Source organism: Rhincodon typus, chromosome 22 (assembly GCF_021869965.1).
Source record: "Rhincodon typus isolate 14 chromosome 22, sRhiTyp1.1, whole genome shotgun sequence".
NCBI lineage: Eukaryota > Metazoa > Chordata > Chondrichthyes > Orectolobiformes > Rhincodontidae > Rhincodon > Rhincodon typus.
Genome location: NC_063353.1, coordinates 26,221,543 through 26,238,002, shown reverse-complemented (window position 1 = coordinate 26,238,002; position 16,460 = coordinate 26,221,543). Strand labels below are relative to the sequence as shown.

General features: G+C 39.6%; 1 protein-coding gene and 1 pseudogene across 1 annotated transcript in view; both read right to left on the bottom strand.

The window, feature by feature from the left end:
• LOC109931996 (voltage-dependent calcium channel subunit alpha-2/delta-1) overlaps positions 1-16,460 on the bottom strand; it is a 612,802-nt gene that overhangs the window by 45,742 nt on the left and 550,600 nt on the right. Inside the window, exons 23-25 of the mRNA XM_048609958.1 lie at positions 9,633-9,717; positions 4,217-4,279; positions 2,472-2,575 (exon numbers count right to left, since the gene is read on the bottom strand). Of these exons, the coding sequence (XP_048465915.1) occupies positions 2,472-2,575; positions 4,217-4,279; positions 9,633-9,717 (252 nt within the window). The remainder of the gene's footprint in view (positions 1-2,471; positions 2,576-4,216; positions 4,280-9,632; positions 9,718-16,460) is intronic.
• On the bottom strand, positions 8,451-8,706 carry LOC109931995 (annotated as a pseudogene).

Here is a 16,460-nt window from a genome sequence, read left to right as displayed (position 1 = left end):
AGTTGCTACTATCTCTAATTATCAGCAGGTATTGGTCCATTCAAAAAGGAGGCTCAAACCAGAAATGCAGGCAGGTGAAAGATTTGAAATGATCAACTGGCTTATCTGTAGGAGTTTTGATTAGAGTTTAACTAAGTAGATTGCAGATTACGAAGGTTGTGGATTTGAACGAAGTGCATGCCTTGAACACGTAATATAAACTGACACTTCACTGTATTACTTATAGGTTTAGTTATTGTTGTGGATTTTGCCTTTTGGCTTGAGGTCCTTCTCAAGTGTCAGAAAACTTTCAATAGCAATATAAGGTCATAGAACCACACAGTCAACAGCATCCTTCAATCTATCCCTCTAAAGCTGATTAGGTGATTGCTAATCTCATTCCTTCTTTTCAGAAGTTTATGCAAATTGGCTGGTGCATTTTCATACAGAACAACAGTGATAGCTTCACATGTTAGTGGTTGTTGCTGCTACACTTCAGGATGGCTTAGGAATGTTCAAAAACAAGCCGACTGTTTTTCAGGGACACCATTATGCCTCATGAAAACAACTGAATTATTGGACTGCATTGAAATTAAAACAGGGAAATATTCCTTTTCATTGAACAAATCCTTGTTAGCACTAATCCACCATAAGAACAGTGCTCTTGATCCCGTGTGTTCGCTCTGTTCTCATATCCATTTACCTCTAGCCTAAGGGCTCGGTTTTAACTCTACATAAATTAATGAGATTTGTGTGCGTTAAAATCTTGCTCTGGTCTCAATCACTAATGTTTACTGTGCATTCTGTAGTTTTACAACCAATCCGATTTATTACTATCAGAATCAGATTGAGCAGACCAAATATGTGCTGCATGTTTTTGGAGTCTTTAGTCATTTAAGAAATAGTCTGCCTTTTGATTCTTCCTTTCAAACTGCATGACCTGACATTTTCCTCCATTAAAATCCAACTGTGGGGTTTCTGCCCACTGGCTCAACCTATCTATATTCCCTTGTAGATTATTTATGTTCTCATCATAACATGCTCTCTTTGTTTCTGGATCACCAGCAAATATGGATAAATTATACTCTGCCCATTGCTCCAAGGCATTAGTATAGATCATGAATAATTAAGACCCTATTGACTCTTGTGGCACTCCACTAGTTACATCTTTCCAAGCTGAAAACAATTCATTAATCTTAACTCTTGGTCTTCTGTGCGTCAATCAATCCTCAATCCATGCTATTACCCACAATATTGTGAGCTCCTATCTTGTGCAATAATCTTTTCTGTGGCAGCTTATTGAACGCCTTCTGGAAATCCACATACACCATACCTATCGGCTCCCCTTTATCAACTCTGCATGTTATCTCCTTAAAGAACTCTAGTTAATTTGTAACATGTGATTTCATTTTCATGAAACCATGTTGACTCTGCTTGATTGCTTTCAGCTTTTCTCAATGTCCTGCTATTTCTTCCATAATAATTGTCTATCGCATTTACCCAATAACTGATGTTAAGCAACTGGCCCATAGTTTGCTGTTTTCTGTCTCCCTTCGTTCTTAAACAAGAGGGTGTCATGTCAGCATTTTTCAAATCTGTTGGAACCCTCCCAGAATCCAATGAGTTCTGGAATATTTCAAACAATGTCTCCGTTATCTCTCCAGGCAATTCCTTTAAAACCCTTGAATTCAGTCCATCAGGTCCTGGCAACCTGTCTGCCTTCAGACCCATTAGTTTATCACATACTTTGTCCTTCATGATCGGGACTGTTACAAGACCTTTCCTCCCACTAGCACCATATTTCTCTGCTATCTGAAGGGCATTTACAATGTTCTCCTCTGAGAAGACCGACATAAACTATTAATTTAAATTGTCTACCATATCCCTTTTCCCTGTTACCAATTCCCCTGTTGCATCATTTATAGGTTCCACTTTTCAGGAGGCCTGTTCAGTCAACCATGAGTACTGTTGTGGGAAGTCAGACAGGGTTAATGTAAGGCAAGAAATATTCCTGGAATATGGAACTGCTGTGGTCAAGAGGAGTGCGGCATGTTCCCCAACATTTCCTCTCAGGTGCATGACGTTACAACAACTCAAAAGTCCCCGCACAGGCCAACCACAATTGGTCCCTTTAAATCACCACGAGTAGCTGCACAGAGAAAGTTAGGAGGGACCAGACTTAAAGAAATTCCCTTTGTACATGAAACAGAAATGTTGGAACTCAGCTTGCACCCGTCTACAGACCCCAGTTAACAGTCGGTGTACCACAAAACCCTCTGAGCATTTACCTTATGTTGGGGTGTGTTCCCTTTGGCCCCTGGCTCCCACACCAATTTCCACTCCTACTCACAACCCTAACAGCATTCCCAGCAGCTTCGAACAGGAGGCAGACTTGGAAAATGTAAGTAAGACCCAGTTGTTAAAATCAACATGTTTCTCCAATTTCAGTCACTGGTATAGATTCCCTTTTGAATAAAGTACTCTGAACATACTGTTGATATAAGGTGCGGTGAAGATGTACAGATTGTTGTTTAGGCTCCTTTTGTAGTAACTTGCTTCATATGTCTCTGGGTTTTCTGTCCATTCTTCTGCAGCACTAAAAAACAAATAATATTTCAGAAATGTAGACTCTGCTTTTTAAATTTAAATCTGCCTGAGAGCAATGTAATGAAAATGTTCGACAAAGTTATGAAAGGCAAGTAGAATATTGCAAGTAAAATACAGTTTTCAATTAAACTGCAGGTCAAATGCGCTGAAATTCTCATCACTGGGTTAAATCATTTTCTTTCTTTATTTGTTCTTGGAATATGGTTTTGCTGGTTGGGTCAGTATTTGTTGCCATCTCTGATTTCTCAAGAAGGTGGTGATGAAACACTTTCTTAAATGACAGATATCTATCTGGTGTAGGTGTACCCGCAGTGCTAGAGGTGGAGGGAGGGGTGGGGGAATTCCAGGATTTTGACTCAATGACAGTGATTAAACACTACAATTAAACACTACCCCCCATAAAAGTTAAAAGGGTTAATGCGTTTGTTTTTAGTTTTGCATAGTGCAATGTCAACCTTCAGTAGGTTCCTGAACGCCAGACATTATTGAGTCTGCAATGCTGGGAAATCCAAAAATGAGAATAATAGGTTGCAATTTAAACAATATACATGATGCAATAATATTTTGCAAGATGATTTCTTCAGTTCTTAGTTTCTTCACTTCGTATTCATGATTAACTAAGTGGCTAAGGACACTGCCTCCTGCTGTTCCAGAAACAGCTGACTACATAGCAAACCTATTTGTATATATTGCTAAATCCAATTGGCTAGTGTATTTCTTTACCAGATTCATTTGTAAATATAATGTGAGGTATGTTGGTTCAAGTGCCCTAATCATCATTTATTTTATAACTTATTTATGGTATTGATTAGCAATCACTATTCATAAGTTATAATGCATGTTATTCTAGCGGTAAGGATTTGTTATTTATCAACAGATTTCTTTAAAGAAGAGAAGGCAGGTTAATGTTGGATAGATTAAAATCTTAAGGATCAGCCTTCTGACCCAAGCTCATCCTCAAGCTGCTTTGAATTTGATAAGAGTGCAGGTGACCAGCCTGCACCGAGGAGTGGGCTGGTAAATTAAATAAGAATTTGCAACCCTTGATGTTATTTCAATTTTCAAATTTAATTGTGGTCACCCAGGGTTTTCTGAACCTCGGGATCGATAAAGTGATCCAGGTAGGTAGTTCCAGGCTGCAAGGACAGAGTCTCAAGGCAAGGTATATACCTAGAGGAGATCATTGATCCAAGACACAAGGGTGGATCGTAGAAGCGAGGACAGAAGTGAGGAGGAAAAGATAGATCCACATTGTGAGGATACATCCATGAGGGGAAAGTAAATTCAAGTGGCATGGATGGATCCAGGAAATGAGGGAAATTTACACCATCCTTCTGGATCCAGCCATCTATCAGAATAACCCATATGGGTGCACAGCACCCCCATTCCCCACATTTTTCAAAAGCATAGTCAAAGCTTCTCATTTTCCTTCCTATCTTGTAGACGTCCCCACCCACCCTCCATGCACTGGACTCACCCCATCCTCACCACCTGCGTGTTGAACCCACTTTTCCACAGCTCCCCCATCCTCACCACAGAATCAATCTCAGATTCTCAACTGATTTGTAATTAGCTGCAACGAATGAACAACAGATCCAAGGACATGCATCCTTCAGTGCAAATGTCTTACCTTTTGGGGTAAATCCTTGTAATTCCTCCATCAGTTGCTACAAATCTTGCAAGAACTCCAGCCCTATTTTACAAAGAAAAGTTACTTTACTTGAGTAGAAGCACAGAATTCTCTCACATGCACTGTCAGTCTAATTTTTGATGTGACAATACAAACATTTTCTGCCACTGTGTGGAAACTCATTTTTGTTTTTAAATGGAGGGCCAGACTTCACGAACGTTGATATGGTGTCATAATATTGTTCAAGGGAACCCACACACACCCCTAATCCTTGCCCACATCTTGCAGTGAAATTCAACAAAATATCATCAAGGTACTAAGGCCTGTAATGGTGCCAGGAGTGCATGCCTTGTGTTGAGGATGGGGCCAGGGTGGAGGATAAGCAAATCACTAGATCACATTTCAGTGTGGGCCTGGCAAAAACTTAAAACAAATTACAAAAGCTGACTGGTAAATTATAGCAGCAGTTTCCCTAAATCAGTCCACCTCGTCAAGATGGGCTACTCTGAAGAAAACTGTCTTCTAAAAGCTAACTGTTAAAAAAACAGTTTCCAAGGGAAAACAGGTGTCCACTGCATCCAGTGTTACTGAGGCATAAACGATGGGAGATGTGTTAAATTTCAATCCACTCACTCATATTTGGCTGGCTGGATTCCAAACCTTTGACTTGATTTGATTTATTACTGTCACATGTACCGAGTTACAGCAAAAAATATTGCTTTGCACGCTAAGCAGACAAATCAGACCTTACGTAAGTACATCAGGGTAATAGAACAGAATGTAGAATATAGTGTTACAGCTACAGAGAAGGTGCAGAGAAAGATCAACCCTAATATATGAGAGGTCCATTCTTAAGACTGATAACAGTGGGGAAGAAGCTGTTCTTGAATTTGTTGGTCCATGCTTTCAAATTTCTGTATTTTCTATCTGATAGAAGGAAGTGAAAGAGAGTATAACCAGGGTGGGAGGGATCTTTGATTTTGTTGGCTGCTTTCCCAAGGCAGCAGGAAGTATAAATGGTATCAATGGAAGGAAGGTTGGTTTCTATGATGGACTGGGCTGCGCTTACATCGCTATGTAATTTCTTCCTGACACCATGATGAAAAATACTAAAACTGTGGGGTTTCGTGAGAGTTACAATGGCTTGATTTCGAAATTTGGTATCAGAGATTTTGAATAAATAGTCTGTTACCCGGTAAGCACAAAGCAAATCAAAATATTCATGTGGTAACTGGTGCTTCTTAGATTTCTTCAATCAAACATTTTTCAATGGTGAAAATTCTACTAAAAGGAATAATGTTAGCTATGACTCTTTAAGGACAACAGCAGCAGATGTATGTTAGAATTGATCTGTCTTGATATTGTGTTGTTACATTATAGGAAAGACATAGCTCAGCTAACAAGCATCCTGAAGAGAACATGTACAATAATAGCTAGATTGAATACCTTGCTAAGTATTTAATAAAAATAATATGTCAAAGCACATTGTTTGTCATTATTTTCCATTTTAAATTCTTATATTACATTTATAACAGAACCATCTTGTCACACAGTGAATATACAGTCCCTCCCCATCGGATGTGGTTACAACTAGGGAAGTTGCGAAAACTGCCCATCTCAATCGACAGGGGTGCTTGAATTCACAGTGGAAATGTAAAGGTAAAGACAGAATCTTTGAATTATAAAATTGAGCGCCTTGTTCCAATCTTGTTTGTTCCTCTCCCTTTTATTTGTCTGCTACATTTTGTTCCTCTTTAAGCTTCCTACCTATTCTGTCACTCTTTTCCCCTTTACCTCTTATGTTTGTAGCCTTCTTCATGTAAGTTGTTATGTGTCTTTCCGACACAAGATTTCTTCACTCATTTACTCAATTTGCAACTTATACCTTTGATAAAGGGCAAGTTGTACAACAAAAACAGAAGGCAACATATCAGAGGTGGGAATAGAGAAACACAGCAACATTACTGCACACAACAACTTTGGACCCTTCTACTTGCGCCAGTCAAAAAAGAACTATTGAGCCTAATCCCAGTTGCCAGCTTTCTCTGGAGATTAAGCAAGGAGATAACAAGGGCCGTCACAGGAAGAAAGAAAGGCACCTTTCAAATCATCCCAGTTAACAGATTGAGATTGTTGGTTGAAAGTGTGATCTGAGATGGAGAAAAGTGGAGGAGGAGGGTTATCTGGAAGGGACAGAGCAGAAAGGGACAGCAGGTCAGTGCTGCCACACTGTGACCCCATGTCAAGGCTTGAAAATTCAGTGAGAAGAGTAACAGAGGATAGGGCAGCCATGATGGCAAGGGCCTGTTAGAGCAAGAGATCAGCTGTTATAGTTCAGACAGAACTCCTGGCAGCCACTGTTACCTCAAAACTCAGGACCCCACTTGGGGGTCCCAACTCCCACTTTGGAATGCATTGGAACAAGTGTTCACCCAGTTGGATGATAAAGGATAGACAGAGTGGGTAAAATGTCAGTGGTTCAGGTTTAATTGAGCAGGGGTTGAACTATCATGGCATTTAGTTTGAGATGTTAACTGTTAAACATGAATCAATATCAGGATTGAATACATGTTGTGCGTTTTATGCAGACCAGTCAGGACTCTTTAAACGGATCCATTCTATCCACAATGTCACAGGATGATTGATTGCACATGCTTCGGTACCATCAAACCAATCATTGACTCCCAGGCATAATTGTCAGTCATGGGCAATGACAAGAAAGCCGGTCTAAAACATACACATTATCCTTGACTAAGGAAAATCACCTAAGACCAGCAGCAGAATTCCTGTCTACTGAAAATACAAGTAAAGCTTCAGTTAATTAAATGTCCAATCTATAGTTTTGCAAACATCAATTTAATAATGTTGAATATATTTATTCCCACTTTGTTGACAGGTTTAATAAAGCTCAGCAAACACATTTCTGCACTTTTAGCTTTTAAAAAGAAATCACAGCAGAAGTTGTTATTTACAGTTCATAACAGTAAATGAAAAGACCCAAGGTTGATTGGAAGAAATGTCCAAACTAAAAATGTAACGTTTAATTAGATTTTGACCTGGATATACATTCATTATCTCTCTGTTTTACATGTGTTTTTATTTACATTCGTTTCTGAATTATAAGGAAATAATGTCAGCATGATATGGTGAAAGAAAACAATAACTACTGTGTAAATAGTTTGGTTTCCTGAAACTGATCTGAAGTTGGCACCAGTGAAAATGAATGCTCAACTATTGACTAAACAGATGTACAAAATTAGAGGAATTGAAATTCAGTAAATCTAATAGAAATTGAATTCATTTGTTCTGTTTCAACATAGTTTTGAAAGGAATCAAAAGTACAACCATTTCAAAACAATATCTTTAATTTGAATGTCATCCTTCATAAGTCTGTTTGCCCAAAAGAAGTCAAAGAACATTTAAATATTCTTCATTTACTGGAGCTTCCTGATAATTTACATTCAGTGTCATGAGTTTGGAGATAGTCAAGTTCAGTTCAGTTCAAGAACAGGCTTCCCAGAAAACTAACTTGCTGCCAGCTGTAAGGATTTCAAAAATTTAATGATGGTTCACGATAGTACCAGTTTATGTGAATCAACGGAAGTTAATTTAAAACAATACAAAATACAAAGCAGTATTGCACTGCATTCTGGTGCCAATGTATTCCTGTAAGAAATTTATGATCATTTTGTACCAGCTTGATGACTTGATGCCAATGCATACCCTGTTTGGGCTGGGAGCTAAATATATAGTTCACCCTCACTTACATAAACTCCAAAATGATAGCTTTGTCACATATTAGGTTCTGAGAGGATTAATACTAAGGAGTACATTAAGCTCCAACCAATATAATGATTTCAAAAAGGTTTTTAGTGGGAGAACACATCTAGATCTCAAAGGAGATCCTCATACCCTTAGTGACAATGTTTATCATACAGAAGTAACTCATACCTGATTGCTATCATGGAATAAACTACATGGTTTTTTTTGATGTTACAACATGTTATTTGATAATTCTAACAAATAACTTGAAACTAGCAGGAGATCTAAACAAGTTTCTATAAACTCAATAGCTAAGGCTGTGGGACAGTGATAAGTCCACAGACTCACGCCAGCTACACATCCTTCCTTCTGCCAACCAAATCTCAGAGAAGTGAATCAGTATTCCTCAGCTAGTTCACCGACGCCCAGCAGTGCAGGTAGTCTCACCCATCCTGAGATGCCAGCTTTCATTTTAAGGCTGTTTTCTTCTAAAGGAACATCTGTCTGTTAGCCTGGCCTTTCCATTGGTGGCAAAGTACAATGGAGCATCTGACACACAACACAGCAGTCTGTATGTGCCTGAACACTGTTGGAATTTTGTAGCAACTAGGACATTTGACATCCATGAAGTAGGAGTTGGGGATTTGCATCAAACATTTCTTCTTGTGTTTCTTCTTTTCCTCCTTGGGAGATGGATGTAACAGATCTTTTGACAGAGGCATCTTGAGCATGGAAGCACCGGTGGGGAAAAGAAAAAGCATTGAACAGCTCATGGCATCCCCGTATGTCTCAATCGCACAGAGATGGGGAAGGAAAGAAATGTCACAGCCTCAAAACCTCATCGATTGAAAATACAAAGCTAGCAGTATTGGGATTGAATGCACAACTACAGCATTCTTAGCATCACTTGCTAAACATCTGAGCAAACCTCCAACCACACAAGCTGAATGCACCTGGTATTCCCAGGCAGTCTCCCATCCAAGTACTAACCAGGCCTGAGTTTGCTTAGCATCTGTGATCAGCAAGGATCAGGCATGTGCCGTAAACCACATCTTGTCTTAGCAGGCCCCAGAGATCCCAACCTAAAAGGGGATGTGGAACAAATCCATCTTATGGCAACAGAGTCCAGCTTGCTCATACAACATAATGCCAGCAGGCAGCTGTCTGAAGGTTTAAGTTAGCTGCAACATTACAACAAAAGCAAATCTTTTTAAAAAATTGTAGCGTATAATTTTCTAAATGTCTAACATGCATGTAATAATTATTCCACACAAAGTAACATATCAAACTGCTTAAATTAACAAGCCTGGTTCAATTTCTTGAACACAGATACAATCTGTGCCCTCCTTATACTTAAGCACCTCAGCTACTGAAATTCATTCTTTCAAGTAATCATTTGCATTACTGAAATAAAATTCACACCAGATACAGGTGATTTACTCAATCTGTTCCATTTGCACCTGTGAAAGTATCATATTATAAAGCTTTGCACCACACCATGGTTTCTTTTCTGTAATACACAGCTCCCTAAGATGCAACTTTTCATGTCTTAATGTGTAAATGCATGCCTATGGCGTAGATAGAAGCTTGCTAAAACAAAAATGAAACAGTAAACCCTATTACAAGTCACATGAAATGGAAAGTCAGAACTTACGGATTTTGTTTTGTCCAATAGTTTGTTACAAGTTCACTTGTAAATCCAGCATCAAGTAACAAGTTATTGATCAGATCAGTTTTGCCTGGAAAAAAATGAAAGTATTAGAAGAGAAATACAAAACTTGAGGACAGACAGCATTACATAAGCATAAGATCTGTCATTTCTCTCACAATGCAAGTCTTTGCAGCTTCAGGCCCTACAAAATTCAACTTAAACTCAGGGAAAATGATAGCTATCCCATGTAATGCAACTTGTATTGTTATTGCTCTGAACTCGTTCCTTTATGATGATTAACTATCTACCCCACATCTGCTTCTCCTCTGCTGTTAAGTGATCTCAGCTCTGGCCTTTGTCATAGACCCTAATTTTTAAGTAAATTAAACTTGTACTCTATTCATTTCTTTTGTTTCTTTTATTTTACAAGTTATTCACTACTGGTTCTGTAGTTTATTTTTCTAATCTTCAAGTTCTATTACAGCACTTGAGCAAAAAAATCCAGGTTGATGTTCCTGTGGAGGACTTACAGTGTGCTTCATTGTTGGAGTTGCTGTCTTTCAGATGAGATGTTAAACTCAAGTCCTTTCAAGTGGACATGAAAGATCCCATGCACTATTTAAAAAAAAAACTGTGCACTTGTGAATATTTATCCCCCAATCAGCATCACAAAAGCAGATTATTTTAATTCCCACATCACCGTTTCTGGAAGTTTTCAGTAATTTGATGCCACATTTCTTACTACAACAATGGCCAAGCTTCAAAGATTTTTCATGAGCTGTAAAGCACTTTGAGATGTCTAGTGTTCATGAAAAGTGCTTTATAAATGCAGGTCTTTCCATTTTTTACCCTTTCACAATACCTGAGCAAAAAGAGCTCCTTGTCTACCTGAACTCTTGCCATGAATATTCTACATTGCCCAGTTGAATTGACTTTTTAATTACTTCTTTCTTTACTAGAAGCAAATTACATTTATGTTGTGGTCCCTCTGAACTGGTTATAACAGAAATTGTGGTGAGTAATGGGTAAGAACTGAAACTCTGTCACCCTACATCATGGCAGACCACTTGTACTGATATACTGCACAAGCCCTGAGCAGCAGGCTTGGAGATAGCAAGGATGGGAAGTTGTTGGGAGCCATGGCTGGGAGAGCTTGCCAACATGCTGCTACCAAGGGTAGCAGGAACGGCAGCAGGTGTGCAATTTGAAGGCCTGATAAAAGCAGCCCCCACGCTCCCCAACCCCACAAGCTATTACTTAGGAGGCCACCAGTTGCGTACAGGTGGCCTCCCAGTGGCTTCCTTAGATGGAGGTTGACTGTTATATTCAGAAGTTCTATGTTTGAAGGATGGAGTCCCAGCATTTACATTCCAATCACCAGAGCCTGTCACCTTCTCTTGCGAGGGGGCAGCCTTAGCATTGGCCACATGTATTAGCAGCACTGCAGAACTGCTAACCCAGAGAGCTAGGCTACGCCCAACTGAGAGGCTGCCACTGAGAAGATTACTGCCACACCCTCGCTGCCTGCCTGTGAAAGCTCGAGATTCACAATTGCTGTCAATGTTGCAACTTATGCCCTGCCAGTCTGGTTCCGGTAACTATTTCACCTATACAGCCTGCAAGATATGAATATTTTCCGAAGTCCAAGGGCTGAGTCTCACTATATTCTGGCAAGTATTCTCTGCTTGCTCCTTCAGCTGTCCATCTTAGACACCCGGCACCAACATTTCAGAGTGTACCCAATGAGCAGTGACCACACACACCCTATGTCTATGAATATTGGCATTTGATATGCACTGGCATCAATATCATCATGACACATTTCTGATTTTCTTACAGAATGCTGCAATTTGCAGTGCACCAGCAACTAGCATTGTAATGCTGCAGCAACTACATTTAGCACGCAGGGGCAGGCACCCAGTTCAGGGATTGGACCCAGGTTGCATCTCAGGGCTGCTCGCTCACTCTCTTAGCGCTCACTCACTTTGAGCCTACCTGGATGCTCGCAGCATTCCAGTCTAGACTTGATGTTTATTGCAGACCCAAAGCCAGGCACCTTGTCAGGATTGTCAGCCGTGATCAATCAATTGGGGGTGGACCTGTCACTGTACAGCACCATGCTTCCTCAATCTCACACCTGCAACATGTACCAGTCACTTACACAATACAGTCACACTGCACAAAAACAAAGTTGCTGGAAAAGCTCAGCAGGTCTGGCAGCATCTGTGAAGGAGAAAACAGAGTGAACGTTTCGGGTCCGGTGACCCTTCCTCAGAACATTGCAGTTACTAAGAAACCTTCCTGAATTTCATGTCAGTGTCTAGATTCTATCTGGCAGGTGGGAGAACAGAAGAGTGCATACTAATCAGGTGCCATAAAGAAAATATGAGGGTGATAATGAGCAATAATACCATTAATAGGTCTCTTGCCAGTCACTAGAGAGTGTCTTGTCTTAAACTTAACTGGAAAATGCAACTTATTGATTTTGATGTTGAGAAAGGCCTCACTTGACCTCTCGCTTAATTCTCCCAAATTTTTCACCATTGCCCACAAGATCCCTTCCCAAGATTTTTTCATCCAGTTTCCAAACTGAACCAAGACTAGCTCTCTAAAAAGTAAAATTATGAAAAACAACAATCAAAGAACTATTGCTGCAACTGAATCATTATGTAATATAAATATATCCATTCATCAAACATCAACTCAACTTAATTATGTCAAACAGTGTAATCTAAAACACATTTCTCCTTCCAGCAGGAAGAACATGACCCTAATATTTCACTATTTGTTCCACAATCATCATGTTTAAATATGATTTACTAAAACATGACGCAAAAACCTCAGACTGAATTGTTACTTTAGTGACTCTAATGTATTAAATATAAAACACTATTTTATCTACACTGAAATTAAAAATCAACTTGTTTCTTTTTTTAAAAAATCACTGTTTCCATCCTTGAGCAGCTTATCCTGGACTGAATGAGGATTTGGTTCAGAAATATAAGCTTCCATGATGGCACACTAAAGAGTTGATGATGATGATAGTCAGATGTTGAGTAGGAATCAAGAGACGAATGGCAAAAGTGCCCTCAAAGAGAAGTTCTTTCTAAGAAGTTTTAAAAGCCAGCAAGAGGTGATCATTTTTAAAGATTTTGGCTCAGAATTCCAGGCATTAGGCCAATAGAATCTGAATGGATGTCACCCAATGTGGCAATAGAGAGAATGGAAAGAGTCAAACATTCAGACAATTAAGTTGTTTAAGGTTCGGGTTCCAATGATTTTCGGAAGAGACAGAATCATTCCATGTGATAGAAAAGGATCTTAATGAAAGATCAAATATGAATAAAAGGATCAGCTCAGAATTGAACAGAATTTAATACTGATCTCACTATGTTGGTTTCAAGGGAATGTAGAATGAAATTCTAATGAAATGCCTGCAGTGGCTAACAGGTTAATACATATCACTTAAGATTCCTCTGATGACTTTTCGATGGCCTGAGCTGTCAGATCATATCTCATGAGGAAGAATGCTGGCATTTTGACAGTGCAATTAATGGCAGGTCCACCAACATTTGATGCTATGCAGCTTTAGGTCAACATTAATGGTAATATAGGGGGAATTCTAGATCCTTCCCTTTATCAATTTTGGTGGCATCGGGTATTAAATCCAACAAAGTAGGGACCACACTACCTTCTCGATACTGCCGCAGTTAAGACCAGGGTGGGAAAGCTCCTGGATGGTCTTCTCTCCCTGTTGCCAACTCAGGCCTTCAGTGGGAAATCCTGCGGCCAGTGCCCTTCACCCAGTGCTGATAGTCTGTAAAGCAAAATGATGGTCTAGCACTGCATGATTGAGAGAACTGGCATCAGGAAGGTGGAAGGGCGGGGGGGGCATGGAGTGCCACCTTGCCTTTAATAAAACACACAATGTCCTGGGCTTTGTTAACAAAGGATGTTATGCTGAATTTAGATTTCACATGGAACACTGTGTGCTGTTCTGGGTGCCACAATTTGGGAAGGATGTGAACACATTGGAAAGAGGGCAGAAGAGATTTACAAAAATGTTTCCAGAGAATGTGAAAGTTCATTTATGATGGTAGATCGGAGATGCTGGTATTGTTCTCCTGGAGAGAGAGGAAGGCTAACAGGAAATCTGATAGAAGTTCTCAAATCAGGAGAGATCTGGATTGGGAGAAACGGTTACTGCACATGAGAGGATCGAAAGTGGCAGATTTAAAGCGTAGCAAATATGATGTCAGAGAAATCTTTATCCCCACAAAGAGTGGTTGGGGTCTGATGGTGGAGGCAGAGTCAATTGAGACATTCAAGAAGGCATTGTTTCTATTCAAATAAGCATCCGATATGCTACGATATGGGAAAATGATAGCAAATGGCACTACTTAATAAAGTTCATTAGAGGGCTAGTGCAGACACTATGGGCTGAATAACCTCTTTCTGCCCTGTAACAATTCATAGAATCCCTACAGTGTGGAAACAGGCCCGTTGGCCCAACAAGTCCACACCAACCCTCAGAGCATCCCACCCAGATCCATTCACCTATAACCCACCTAGTCTACACATCCCTGAATACTACGGGCAATTTAGCATGGCCAATCCACCTAGCCTGCACATCTTTGGACTGTGGGAGGAAACCTGAGCACGCGGAGGAAACCCATGCAGACACGGGGAGAATGTGCAAACTCCACACAGGTGGTCACCTGAGGGTGGAAATGAACCTGGGTCACTAGCGCTATAAGGCAGCAGTGCTAACCACTGAGCCACCGTGCTGCCCCAAATAATTCTGTGTTATCACCTCCCAGTCTTCTTATTACAAGGGAATGTGAAACAGAACTCCATTAAAATTCCTGTCTAGAATGCTGCTTCCTGCACACCTCATAGACTTCAGGCAATAGAGGCTTGTTAAAGGCATCCCAACAGCTATACACAATGTATCAGAAAGGCTTCATTCAGGTGAACTCAGTGAGAATTAACTGCCTGCAGTCCAGGTTCAAGAAGCCAATAGCAGATTTAAAAGATAGCTTGACTTGTCTGTTCCTGAGCATTGACAACTGGGAGACAAGCCGAGGAGAAACCTCACATTCTTTCCAGGTAAGAAAAGAGATATTCTGCAGAAGTTTTGTAAAGATATCAGACAGTAAAGGTTTTCCTGCCTAAATTTAATCTTTGTTATTTTCAGAAAATGTTTGAGTCAAAAAGTGTCATAATCCTGCTAAATTTAGGCCCAGCTTGTTATACTTTGCTCTGAGAAGCAACTATTCAGAAATTATTTTGTTCACTGGCATATTCTATCTAAAACAAATCAGCTTGTTTGTATATAGTTAGCCATTTCTCACTACTGAGTTAGTCAATCCATCTTTCAGACTCCAGGAGAAACTGTGCATGAATTTAACATTAAGCAAGTATAGAGTCTAACTCAGTGGCCATAAATTGCATGCCCACAGAAGGCGCCAATGAGCAGGACAAGGGCATCAAATTAGAATATCCAATTCACATGACAAGCAGTTACATTGCTACAAGCCAAGACTTGCTATCAGATCAAGCAATAAAGATAAAATTCAGATTAGGAGGGATGAGAGATCAGAGATGCTGATGACACTGAATCGGAGAAAAGACTTAGCATGGACCCAAAATTCTAGTTGGTTCAACATTTCTCATTAAATAGTCTGACGTTTCAGTCTCAACTTAATACTGAGAATGTTCCCATTGAGGTGACCTTTCTGTGGTAACTTTGTAAGAGGTGCCAAAATATTCAGACTACACAAGAAATGAGACTTTAAAAAGGTGTCGGTGAATCACACTAGACACACACAAATTGCAGCTGGCTAGACATCCTCTTTACTGTCTCCATTCTTTCTCCTCAGTTGTAACAGTTTGAAGAATCCTAATGACCCAGGATTTTTATTGTGAGTCAATTACAGAGTTCATAAGCAATTTGTTGAAGTGTTATTTATGAGATGTATGGAAATATGACTTGTCCAGTTTGAGACTGAATTTGTGGTAAACCAGGCATCAGGTTAATATTTCAAAAATAAATATGAATCCACAACTACAATTTACCACAAAAGGAGCATATTTTAGAAGCTTCATCACTTCTCTGCATGCACTTATGTTTTGTTCTGTTTTGTTGGAGTGTGGAGTTAGTTACAGTGCAAAGATTAGCAACTTGTTGAAATTTCTCCACAAACCCTAAAACTCCTCATTCATGCATTAATTATTTTGCAAATTATTTTACCTTTCCCAGTTGTTGTTCCAATGTATGAGTGGCCTATTTGTTCACTTGTACAGCTCTCGCTCATTTGAACACAACTAGCACTGTAAGCTTAAGTGATCAGACTGGTTTCTCACCATGCTCACTAGGCTTACAGCTTGAGTTCTAAGTAGAAACCATTACAAAAATGCACAGTAGAGAGATTTTTATTTTAAAAAATTGAAACCGAGGGCTAATTTTTCAGCATAGCTAAGATTATTTCATAATTTATTTTGAAACCAAAAAGGGGAAAATGAATTTATGCCGGATTAGGGAACTTTCAAGATTAATTTGGAAAAAATTTTACAAACACTTTTAATTTCTAAGATTCATATGTACCAGCTTATGAACAGCAGGAAGACACAGAAAATAACTCAGGGAAACTATGAAGAAAACAATTTAGAGACAGTAGGAACTGCCGATGCTGGAGAATCTGAGATAATAAGGTGTAGAGCTGGATGAACACAGCAGGCCAAGCAGCATCAGAGGAGCAGGAAAGCCCTTCTTCAGAAATCAAAGGGTCTCAACCCAAAACGTCAGCTTTCCTGCTCGGCCTGCTGTGT